Source organism: Rhinolophus sinicus, linkage group LG05, assembly GCF_036562045.2.
Source record: "Rhinolophus sinicus isolate RSC01 linkage group LG05, ASM3656204v1, whole genome shotgun sequence".
Taxonomy (NCBI): Eukaryota; Metazoa; Chordata; class Mammalia; order Chiroptera; family Rhinolophidae; genus Rhinolophus; species Rhinolophus sinicus.
The window spans coordinates 38,656,417-38,669,675 of record NC_133755.1 but is presented as its reverse complement, the minus strand read 5'-3'; the positions used below and the strand labels follow the sequence as shown (position 1 = coordinate 38,669,675).

The window sequence follows — 13,259 nt, the reverse complement described above, 5'->3', positions numbered from 1 at the left end:
CACTGCCCAGCACATATCTGAAAAGTCAGCTGGAGCAGTCCAAGACAGAATAAAATACTTCAGCACCACCTACTGGAAAACCAAAGAAAGACCTCTTCTTAACAACCTGTTGCAGAATTCACTCTCATAGATGCTTTAGGCAGAGAAATAATCCATCGGATACCGTGAACAACCAAGATAACAAGGCACCTCAGAAATAAAATGAAAAATATCCATAAAAGAAATTTAAGGACATAGAAATATGTGACTTAAAGGCAGAGAATGCAAGATAGCAGTTCTGGGGAAAAAAATGAGATGCAGGATAACTCAGACAGTTTAATGAACTCAGAAATAAAATCAACAAACAAAATGAATACTTTACCAGAGACTGAACTTTTAAAAAGAAGCAAATACAAATTCTGGAGGTGAAGAACTCAAAAAGAAAAAAAAAAAGATAAAGAATGAAATAGCAAGCTTAGACAATAGAGCTGACGTGGTGGAGGAAGGAAGGCATGATATCGAAGATATAAATCTGGAAATTACACAGATCGAAGAAAAGAGAGACTTGAGAGTTAAAAGAAATGAAAGAACTCTACATGAGCTATCTGACTCCGTCAGAAAGAGCAATATAAGAATAATGAGTATACCAGATGGGGAGGAGAGGGAGAGGGAACAGAGAGCCTATTCAAACAAACAGTGGACGAGAGCATCACAAACCTATGGAAAGAACTGGATCCTTGAATCCAAGAAACAAACAGAACATAATTATTTCAGTCTGAAAATGCCTTCTCCAGGGCACATTATATTGAAACTCAAAAATTAATGCCAAAAAAAAAAAAAAAAATCACAAGGACGCTAGATAAAAGAAGACAGTAACCTGTAAAGGAAAGCCCATTAGATTATCAGATTTTTCAGCAGAAATTCTACAAGTTAGGAGGGAGTAGAGTCAAATGTTCAAATTACTAAAAGACAGAAATTGCCAGCCAAGAATAATGTATCCAGCAAAGTTATCCTTTAAATATGGAGGAGTAATAAAATCCTTTCCAGCTGTACAGAAGCTGAGGGAATTTTCCACCATATGGCCTGCATTACAGGAAATACTGAAGAGGTTATTCTACCTGAAAGAAAAAGACAAAAACATACAAAACTATGAGTAAGATGACTAACAGACAGAAGCAGGAAATATTCAGAATAGAGCACTATACAATTAAATATAACATAAAGATTAAAGGAGGTAAAAACATAAAAAAAAGAGAAGGCAATTACTACTGTAACTTGCAAATGAACTCACAGCATAAATAGGAATAGTTTGTGATTAAAACATCAAAGGGGGGGGATAAAAGTCTGAATTTGCAAAGAGGAATGGAGATAAGGTGCATGCAGAAGAGAAGTCTGCTCTATATATGAAACTCTTTTACATAAACTTAATGCTAAGTGCACACAAAAAATCCACAACTGAGAAATATAATATATATATAAAAAGAAACAGATGAAAAAATCATAGAATACCACCAAACTAAAATAACACAGAAACACAGGGGCAAACAAACAATGCAGACACTTAGCTACTGGAAAACAAAAGATAAAATGGCTATCGAAAATTCTCATATATGAATAATCACCTTAAATGTAAGTGGTCTGAGTTCACCAATAAAAAGACACAAAGTAGCAGATTGGATCAAAAAATAAAACCTAATCATACTTGTATGCTGCTTTCAAGAGATGCATCACAGCTGCAAGAACAAATAGACTCAAACTGAAAGGGTGGAAAAGGATATTCCAAACAAATGGCATACTGAGAAAAGCGGGTGTATCCATATTTACATCTGACGAAATAGACTTGAAGATCAAAAAGGTAACAAGAAACAAAGATGGACATTTCATAATAAAGGGGGCAATACATCATGAAGACATAACACTTACTTTGGTACCTCGGTTTTCGAACGTCTCTGTTGAACATTTCGGTTTACGAACGCTGTAAATTTTATTGGATCATTAGATAGTAAAATTCATGCCAAGTTTGCAGTTTTACGGGTTGATTTTAAAGATCTGGAATGGATTAACCCATTTTGCATTACTTTCTATGGGGAAATCGTGCCTCGGTTTTTGAACGTTTCAGAACTCGAACGGTCTTCCGGGACGGATTACGTTAGAAAACCGAGGTATCACTGTACCATATATTTGCTCCCAAACGGGACACCAAAATATATAAAGCAACTGCTAACTGAACTAAAGGGAAAAACGACAAAAACACACTGATAGTAGGGCGCCTAAGTAGCCCATTGACAGTTATGGGTAGATCATCCAAACAGAAAATCAATAAGGAAATATCAGCCTTAAGTTGCACATTTGTTCAAATAGACATAATTCACATTTACAGAGCCTTTCATCCCAGAACACCAGATCATACATTCTTCTCTAGTGCACATGGAACATTCTCAAGGATAGACCATCTTGGGACACAAAACTAGCCTCATTATACCAAGCATATTCTCTGACCATAATGCTTTGAAATTGGACATCAAATACAAAAAGAAAGCAGGAAAAACCACAAATATATGGAGATTAAGCAACATGCTACTAAAAATAAATGGGTCAAAGAAGAAATAAAAGGAGAGATCAAAAGATACATAGAAATAGATGAGAATGAAAATAAAGCACATCAAAACTTTTGGAAAACAGCAAAAGCAGTAATAAGAGGGACATTTATATCATTTATATCATTATAGGCCTATCTCACAAAACAAGAAAAATCCCAAATAAACAACCTAATGTTACATCTTAAAGAACTGAAAAAAGAACAAACGAATCCCAAAGTCAGCAGAAGGAAGCAAATAATAAAAATTAGAACAGAATTAAATAAAATAGAGAACAAAAAGATAATAGAAAAAATTCATGCAAGAAAGAGCTGGTTCTTTGAAAAGAGTAATAAAATTGACAAGCCCCTGCTGGATTCAGTAAAGGAAAAAGGGAAAAGACACAAACAAAATCAGAAATAAAAGAGAATTTATGACAGATAACCACAGAAATACAAAAGAGCATACAAGAATGCTATGAAAGACTACATGAGTATGCTACCGAGTTCAATAACCTAGAAGAAAAGGACATGTTCTTACAAATGTATAGCCTTGCTAGACTGCATCACAAAGAACTGGAAAATCTAAAACGAAGGCTGTAACAAGAAACTCAGAAAGACCCAGTAATTCCACTTCTGGGTGTTTATCCAAAGAAACCCAAAACACTACTTCGAAGGGACATTGCAGCATTACTTACAATAAATAGCCAAGATACCGAGACAACTTGGGTGTCCATCAACAGATGAATGGATGAAGAAATGGTACATATGTACCACGGAATATTGCCCAGCAATAAAAAATATTAAATCTTGCCATCTGCAACAACATGGTTGGACATAGAGGGTATTGTGGCGACTGGTGTAAGTCAGACAGAGAAAGACAAATGTCGTATGATTTCACTTATATGTGGAATCTAGAAAACAGAATAAAGGAACAATCAACACAGAAAGAAGCTCACAGATAAAGAAAGCATTTTGGTGGTAACCAGTTGGGAGGGTTGGGAGGGCTGGGTGAAGGGGGTAGGGGATTAAGAGGTACAAATTGGTAGTTACAAAATAGTTATGGGAGTGTAAAGTATAGAATGGGGAATGTAGTCAGTGGTAATAGTATGGTGTCAGATGGGTACTGGATTTATGGGGTAATCACTTCGTAAGTTATATAAATGTCTAATCACTGTGCTGTGCACTTGCTCTAATACCGTATGTCACTTGTAATTGAAAAATAAAAAATATTTTGAAAAGCAAATTTACTTCTGTTAATCACTCCATAATGTTTTGTTCTCATTTGGAGGTAGTACATGAGGTCTCCTTTAACCCATAAATGGTATGGACCGGGGTAAGCCTGAATAGTTTTCTTTTCCTTACTTTCCCCTAACCTGTCATTTTAACTTAAGGGAATACTGTACTTGCAGGATCATAAGCTGGGACCTTTCTAAATATATGAGATGGGAAATCATAATCTTTATTTCTAGATATGCTGTGACTGTTCTTCCAGTTCTTGGTAACAGGGTTTTTGTATGTGTGTTCCTTCTAAAACAGTGGTTCTCTATCTTTTTAGTCTCAAGACTTTTCTACTTTTAAAAATTAATATGGATTATATCTACTGGCATTTACTATATTAGAAATTAAAACTAAGAATTTTAAAATTTGAATTCATTTAAAAATAATACTCAACCCATCCCGTTAACATAAAAAATGTATTTTAACTAAATAATCATTATTTTCCAAAACAAATAAAAAATAGAATGGTACTCTTAAATTTTTACAAATTTCTTTAATGCCTGGCTTAATTGAAGAGTACTAGCGTCCCATGTCTGTGTCTGTATTTATTCTGTCAAGATATCACGTCCCATGTAGCCTCTGGAAAACTACTGTGCCCTCATGAGAGAATGAGAGTGAAAAAGGCAAAGAATGTCTTAGAATTAACATGAAAACAGTTTTGACCTCATGAACTCCCGGAAAGGGTTTCAGGAAACTACAGATGTCCCTGGATTATACTTTGATCTACTGTTCAAAAGGATTACAGGAAGGCTTTTAAAAGGTTGAATTTTAATATCTGTCTCAAATGGCATTAATCATATGCACTATCATTTTACTTGAAAGCATTAAAAAAAATTAACAGGAATTTGGTATGTTACAACGTATCTGGATAGAGACATTATTTCTCTAAAGTAACTAAATGATCAATTTTATAATAGTTTGCCTCTTCTATGTTTTTACTGTCCTATAGTTTAAAGTTAACTTTTTTACCTTAGATTAATTCTAAATGATTATGTTAAGTAGAGGTTAACATATTTTAAAATATCCTGGATACTTTTTACATTCCTGATATAGAACATTAAATCAAAATTTGTATATAAACACAATTTGTATATTTGTGTATAAATGTGTATGTTTAAAATACTTTTTTATTCTTGGTTAAACAAAAAAGGCTGTATGTCTCCCCATTTTATAAAACAATTTATTTGAGGTATAATTTACAACCTATAAAATTATAGTATACAATAATTTTATACTATACAATTCGTTTATTTTAAAGTATACAATTCGTTGATTTTTAGATTCATCAAGTTGTACAACCAAGGATTACCAATTTGAAAATAGAAACTAATACTTAAAATATTAATATTTATTTATGTTTAGAACATGAATTTGATTTCGGATGCTCGTTCTGCAAGAATGTATCGAGATGAATTAGATGCACTTCGAGAAAAGGCAATCAGAGTTGATAAGCTTGAAAGTGAAGTCAGCAGATACAAAGAGAGGCTACATGATATTGAATTTTATAAGGCAAGAGTTGAGGTATGTTGCATTTTTAAACCATTCACAGCTTTTTTTTTCTTTAAAAGTGTTTTTCTAAATTCATTGAAAATACACTTAATAAATGTATGGAACTCTTGAAATGTTGAGCAAACTAAATACCTTCAGATGTTTATTTTATGACAGATCAGCATATTGCTTAGTATTTTAAAAAGGGATTTGGGGAAATTAAACATTTTCTCATGATGCTTATGTAAAGTATTTATTGATAGAGTCTTGGTTTATGATTTATGTGAGCCTTGGAATTTTACTCAAAAACCCCAAACTTTTCACTTTCAAGTTGTAGTTTAATTGGAGAGAAATCTTTAAATCTATTTCAACAAATTAAACCCTGGTTCTGTGGAAATGTGTGTGTTAAATATCTGCAAGACTGCTTATACTTAGTTCCTTACCCTTGTGTCTAAGGAATTTCTATGTACCCCAACAATTCCATGTAAAATTTTAGTACTGTTACTTAATATTAAGTACTGAGTATTTTGTTTGCATAATAGCTTAAATTCTGGAGGGAAAAATGGAACCAAGAAAACAACTGTGTTTCTGTTACGCAGTAGCTTTAGTCTTGCATATAAACAATTTTTGTTTTAGAACTTTAAAAAATTAATATTAACATGTTTGTGATAAATAAAGCCCTTTTGAAATGTTTATAGGAATTAAAAGAAGATAATCAAGTGTTATTAGAAACAAAAACCATGTTGGAAGACCAGTTAGAAGGAACTCGAGCTCGTTCTGATAAATTACATGAATTAGAAAAAGAGAATTTACAACTAAAGGCTAAATTGCATGATATGGAAATGGTAAGTATTGTAAAGTAGATCAAACATGGTCTCTAAGGAAGAATTCTAAGATTCATCTGATTCCCTGTAATGACGAAGGATGGCTATTGTCCTTGATGTTTTAACAAAGAAGAGATGGCTAAGTAAATTCTATGCTTCCAATTTTATATGAATACAGGAGTAGTAGAAGTTTCTGCTTTTGTTAACAGAGGGGTATTATTCATTTTGTTTTGTATTTTTCAGAAAATTCTAATAAGTTATTGTGTAAACATCCCTTTAAGATACACAAAACTATTTAGCATTGGGTCAGAACTATTTGTTATATCACTATAACAACATATTGACAATGAATACGAGTTTTCAGTGTCCCCAAAGGTCATTTTTAAAGGATGTCAGTATAAGGACCGGTAGTAAAAATTATAATAACTGACTATTGCCTTCAAACTGAAAATTTAAGGAACTCAAGGAACTCAACTTTATTGTCGTATTATTCAGTTTCTGATAAATACTAGTTATAGTAATGCAATAATGCAATATTAGCTTGAAGTTGTACTGCTTCATAGCTTTCTTTTCTCTCCCTATTCCTTGCCAATAAAAAAGGAACGTGATATGGATAGAAAAAAGATTGAAGAATTAATGGAAGAAAATATGACTTTGGAAATGGCACAGAAACAAAGTATGGATGAATCATTACATCTTGGCTGGGAGCTGGAACAAATATCCAGAACTAGTGAACTTTCTGAAGGTATTCCCAATATTGTTTCATTTGAATGGATTGATGAATAAATGAAATTATATTTATACTTACATTTCTGGATATTTTATTGCAGTTCTTTTTTTCCCCTAGCTGTAGATGTCTAAGAAGGGCAGCTGTGTCTCTGGATATGATTTCATGGAGTAATATGTTATTTCCACATTCCTGGGTCTGGTTATCTTCGCATGTCTTAACAACTCAACTTTTTTGAGTGAAATAACAGATTTGATCAGTTGTTTCTGTTATTGTCACAAGAAACTGGAATACCAGTTTATTCATTTATTTTGAGAAATATAGCCATTTGCTAAATAGAACAGAAAAGTCATATTAGCTGGTCATATTAGCATGTGTTTTTAATACAGGCAAATCTAAATAGGAAGTCAAAACTTAGTGGGAAGATTCTTAGGTAAATATATAGCAGGAATAAAGCAAGTTATGGATCTTCATGGCTACTTTCATCAATATATGTAATCTCTCTTGTAGGATTACACCTACCAACCAGTCCAGCTCAATTATACCCTGGAAATAATGAAAGACCCCAGATAAATTTTTTAATCTTGGCTCCTTTTTCTTAAGCTCCATTATTGACTTGTCCTCTATTGTAAAGCTGATCGTATACATACAGTACAGTTGTTTGGGTTGTGGCTTTGATTATGCTAATACTGATATTTTTATTGAAACTACACTCAGGTTACATTTATTTTAATTAGACTGGTTCCTCTGTTACCCAGCATTAGATTATTCTGCCTGCTTTCCTTCCTTCAGCATGTGTTTATTAAACACCTACCATGTGTAAAATATTATACCAGGCCCTGAGGTTATAGTGGTGTGGTAGACATAAAGTATGAGAACTTATAGTCTGGTTCCTGCAGAATATTTTTACAGATGATTCATGTTTATTATCGTTAGGCTTCTTCTAGTTTTACACTTGAGAACCTAATTCCAAATTCTAGGACCCCATGTAAATTCACTATATATAAATGATGATATTTAGCCGGTGAAGTTGCTGAAATGTGTTACTTAAAATATTTGTGGAACGTTTTTTTATTGTATTCCTGGTGAAATGAGTTATAAAGAAAGCAATTCAGACTTAAATGCTGTCTACTTCTAAAGTAGTTAAAATCACACTGTTAAAAGTTTCATCATCAGGGCAGCCAGATGGCTCAGTTGGTTAGAGCGCGAACTCTGAAAAACAGGGTTGCTGGTTTGATACCCACATGGGCCAGTGAGCTGCACCCTCCACACCTAGATTGAAGACAGCGAGCTGCTGTTGAGCTTCCAGAAGGGTGGCCGGATGGCTCAGTTGGTTAGAGCGTGAGCTCTCAACAACAATGTTGCTGGTTCAATTCCCACATGGGATGGTGGGCTGTGCCTCCTGCAACTAAGATTGAAAACGGTGACTGGACTTGGACCTGAGCTGCACCCTCCACAACTAGATTGAAGGACATGACTTGGAGCTGATGGGCCTTGGAGAAACACACTGTCGCCCAATATATTCCCCAATTAAAAAGATTTTTTTTTAAAGTTTCATCATGTATTAAGGACAAGAATAGTAATTACCTTGTAGGTTTGTTAGGAATGAATTTCTTAATACTTACGAAGCCCCTAGAACAGTGCCTGGTAAATAGTGAGCATTTGAATATTAAGAATAATAATAATTGTTATCATCATTATCATATCACAGTTTGGTAGTTTTTATTAGCTGGTGTCATAGACTTTATTCATTTTAATGTGTCAGTTTTTAAAATAATATAAGGGACTTTCTAGAAAGTTTGAAAAATGTGGAAAAATATAAAGGAGGAAATTAAGTCACTAATAATTTCTCAAATTAATTTTACATTTCAAAAAATTTGCTTCTAGAATTTTTCTACACCATTCATAGGTATTTTAGACTTTATCAGATCAATGTGTATATACAATTCAGGTTCCTTTTATCACATAAGATTACAATATAGGCATTCTTTCATGTTGATAAAAATGTGTTATAAGCATCCTTTTTAATTTTTCATAGTTTGACTTGAAGCTTCTTTGAAGCACAGTCATAGTGTTGAAAGTATTATTAAGGTATGTCATGTATTTAACCTAATCTTGTTAATTTGAAATATACGAGTATAAATCATGAATTTTACTAAAGAAAACTTGGACAACTAATGGAATTTTTAAAGTCAGTGACTATCTAGTATATCAGTTTTTAATAAAACATTAGTAACATGCTTACTAGAACAAAAACTGGAAATAAGAATTTTCTTTACTTAAAATTTGGGGGATATTTTACCATACCTAATTTTGTAAAAATTATATGCTTGTGGGATCTGGTGTGTGTGTGTATTTCTTTGCTTTTCATGATAGTGAATTTTAAACATATACAAAAGTAGACAAGCCTAGAAATGCTCCCCTTCCACGCTTCTATTCGTTTCCCTTCCTGAAATCTAGGATTTCAAAATAAATTCTAGGCATCATATGTCATTTGTAAACCCTAGTATTTTTATATCATCAGAATATTCAGTGAGTTTGCTATAGGGTTTTAAAAACAATTATTTTTGGCTTACTGGAGAGCATCGTTTACAGAACTACCATGTTTTCCCGAAAATAAGACCCAGCCGGGCAATCAGCTCTAATGCATCGTTTGGACCAAAAATTAATATAAGACCCAGTCTTATGTTATGTTAGATAAGATCCGGTCTTATATTATAGTAAAATAAGACCTGGTCTTATATTAATTTTTGCTCCAAAAGACGCATTAGAGCTGATTGTCCGGCTGGGTCTTATTTTTCGAGGAAACATGGTAGAAACTGAGTATTCTTATATTTAAAAATGTAATGCTGTAACCTACTTAGAGAGATGGTTTCCCTTGACAAAATGGAGTTAGTGTTGCTCTTTACACTTAGTAGAGCAGGGATTCTTCATTTCGAGAAAGGCTTTTTCAGGGTGACCAGTGTATACTGGTCTTGTCTTTCTCAGAATCGGATTGGGATTGTCTTCCTTCAAACTGTCTTCCTTTAATTTTTGAAAGTGTGGCATAGGACATGCTTTATACTTCTTATTTGAGTCACACAGTGACTCTATGAGATACAGGGGCCAATAACTATATTTTGTACAAGTAACCAAGGCTCATTGAGGTTAAAGTAACTTGATTATTGTCAAGTAGTTAATTTCTCATGGAACTAAAACTGGAATTCTAGTCTCTTCCCCACTGGAATGCTATGGATACATTAAAAATTCAAGATTTATCTGTCTTTTATCTGTCTGGGTTTTTTTTTTTTTCCATTGTGTCTATTTTGTATACCTTTATAAATTTTTTATATAGTTAAGGACCAAGTGATTTAGTGTATTTGCACTCAATATTTTAAATAGTAAAGAGTAAACCCAATTTTACCAATTTTATATTTTTCAATATTATAGCACCACAAAAATCCTTGGGCCATGAGGTGAATGAGTTGACATCAAGTAGGTTATTGAAGTTGGAGATGGAAAACCAGAGTTTGACAAAAACCGTAGAAGAGCTTCGGAGTACTATGGATTCTGCAGAAGGTAACACTTCCAAAATCCTGAAAATTGAAAAAGAAAATCAAAGACTAAGTAAAAAGGTAAATGAAAATTAATGTTTAATGTAATGTTAAAAAAAAGTATATAAAATGAGGGAGGGTTATTTTATGAGGGGTCTAAATGTCTAACTGTTACATTTCTTTGTACACCTAAAACGAATACAAAAAGTATGTAAAAGTATAAATAGCACTGTAATAAAACATTTTCCAGTTTTTAATGTGCCCTCAATATTTTAACTTATGGAAATTTTCAAACATCCATAAGTGTGAAGTAAATGAACTCCCATATTCATTACTCATCTTCAACCATTATTAATTTACAGCCAGTCTTATTTCTACCCTTGCCTATTGTCCCCACAACTACTAGATGATTTTGAAGTGAATCCTAGAAAGGGTATCATTTCACCAACAAATACCTCAGTATTTATCTCTAAAAAGTAAGGAAATTTTTTTTAAAAAGGACAGTGACAAAAATCGCACTTCAAAGTTTAATAATTTTTGTTCCCATTTCAATTTCTCCAATTCTATTTTTTTACATTTTGTTCAAATTTGAATGCATATGAGATTAATACGTTCAATCAGTTGATGTGTCCCTTAAGTCTTTTTTAGTCTACAAGTTTATTCTTTTTTTCCTAGCAGTTTTTCTGTTGAAGAAACCAGGTTATTTGTCTAAAAGAGTTTTCCCAAAATCTAGATTTTGCTGATTTCATCTTTTTGTCACTTAGCAAGTTCTTTTGTCCCCTATATTGACTGTTTTATCTATAGGCTTAATCAGGTTCAAATTGAGTTTTTAGTAAGAATGTTCATAAAGAGTATTTATATTTCAATTAGGAGGCACGTGTCTGGTTGTCTTTTGTGTGTGTGTGTGTGATATTAGTTGTCATTGAAAATCATTTGCTTGGATCCCTTAATTAATCAGATTGCAAAATCTGATATTCTAATTATATCACCCCTTCTTAATTTGGTAGAGTTCCACAAGGAAAAACTTTCTTTTAAAAACTACTGGTTTAAAGAAAACAAACACCATTGGTTATTCTGAGGAACAGCTCTTTGGGAAAAGCAGGATAAATGTTTGATTTTGTCCCTTTACCATTTTCCTAATAATGAATTCGTTCTCTCATATTCTCCTGAGATAATTGAGTGACTTTGTTGTTTGTCTTACTGTCATTATGAACTCATAGATTTAAAAATATTTGAAGTGTTTTCATCCTCTGCATTTCTTTTTCTTTTGTTTTTTGTTTTTAAGTTGGGAATATTGGGGAACAGTGTGTTACTCTAGGGCCCATCAGCTCCAAGTTGTCCTTCAGTCTAGTTGTGGACGGTGCAACTCAGCTCCAAGTCCAATCACCATTTTCAATCTTTAGTTGCAGGGGGCACAGCCCACCATCCCATGCGGCAACCCTGTTGTTGAGAGCCCATGCTCTAACCAACTGAGCCATCTGGCCTCCAGTGGCTCAGCGGTAGCTCGTTGTCTTCAGTCTAGTTGTGGAGGGCGCAGCTCACTGGCCCATGTTAGAATCGAACCGACAACTCTGTTGTTCAGAGCTCACGCTCTAACCAACTGAGCTGTCCGGCCCCCCTGCATTTATTTTTCTTACTATCCCAATGAAGCTGCTTTCTGAATCCTTATGACACAACCTTACCACTCCTTGAAAGCTTCCTTGCTTTCTGCCATGACAGGATATTCCAGGCTCCTAGCCATGTCTAGTTTTTCCTTCGATAGGATCTAGGTATCTATTAATAGACTCAGTAATAAAAATCTCCCTAACCTTTAGACCAGTAATTTTTGAACTAAAGTATGCATCAGAATCACCTGTAGGGCTTGTTAAAACATAGATTGCTGAGCCCCATGCCTACAGTTTCTGATTTTTGGTAGTTTTGGGGTGGGAACTAAGAATTCTCATTTCCAAGAAGTTCCTTGGTGATGTTCATCCTGCTGTTTTAGAACCATGCTTTGAGGACCACTGCCTTAGATAATGCAACTAGATTCCATGATTTTCTTGCAAGATTTTTTTCTCTTTTAAAACTTTTTGGTATCAACTATAGACCATTAACCAAATAATCTTAATAAGCATTTGACAATTGATACAGTGTTAAAGTAGGAGTGGCCATTTAGAACTTGGAACAGTTTTATTTTGGTTGTCATTGTAATTGGATCTGTAAATTATTGCTTGATTTTGAAATTAGCTTTGAAGTACAATTAGTAAATTCTTAGAGATTCTAGAAATTTTTCACAAATTCATTGTATAAAAGATGTCTTTTGTAAACCAAATGTTTCATTTAAATTCCAATGATGTAAAACAACAAATAAATTTAAATAACTATTATCCATATATTTTAATCTATAATGGAGAACCAAATGAATTAGTTATTAATAATTAAGAGCTTTCTAAGTATGTAAATTAATGTTGAATTGAGTTACTGGATTAGATTTGTGACTTGATGCTTTTGAGATATTTCTGGAAGATTGTTTTCCATGTGCAGTTATCTTTCATTGATATTAAAACAGAAAAATTCAACTTGCTTTGTATAAGATTATTAAAATCCTTAGAATTCTTTACTATCGATATAGATTTAAGTTATATTTAAACTTGGAGTGGAATACTTTATATAGCTAAATCTTTTATTTTTTTAATTACCTGATTTGAATATGTTATATAATAATGGGAAAATCAGTGAAGTAGCATATTTTAAACTTAAATTTGCTTTTTCATACTTATTAACCACATACTTTATTATATCTTTAAAGTGTGTAATTGAAAATTTTAAACCTAGGATGTAAATATTTGCTGGAGTTTTGTTCAGCCTGTTTT

The 13,259-nt window shown here is 33.0% G+C and overlaps 1 protein-coding gene across 5 annotated transcripts in view; it reads left to right on the top strand.

The window, feature by feature from the left end:
- CCDC88A (coiled-coil domain containing 88A) overlaps positions 1-13,259 on the top strand; it is a 117,110-nt gene that overhangs the window by 60,809 nt on the left and 43,042 nt on the right. For all 5 annotated transcript variants that reach the window (XM_019719705.2, XM_019719694.2, XM_019719699.2 and 2 more), the window contains exons 10-13: positions 5,198-5,356; positions 6,022-6,168; positions 6,748-6,892; positions 10,304-10,488. In XM_019719705.2, the coding sequence (XP_019575264.2) occupies positions 5,198-5,356; positions 6,022-6,168; positions 6,748-6,892; positions 10,304-10,488 (636 nt within the window). The remainder of the gene's footprint in view (positions 1-5,197; positions 5,357-6,021; positions 6,169-6,747; positions 6,893-10,303; positions 10,489-13,259) is intronic.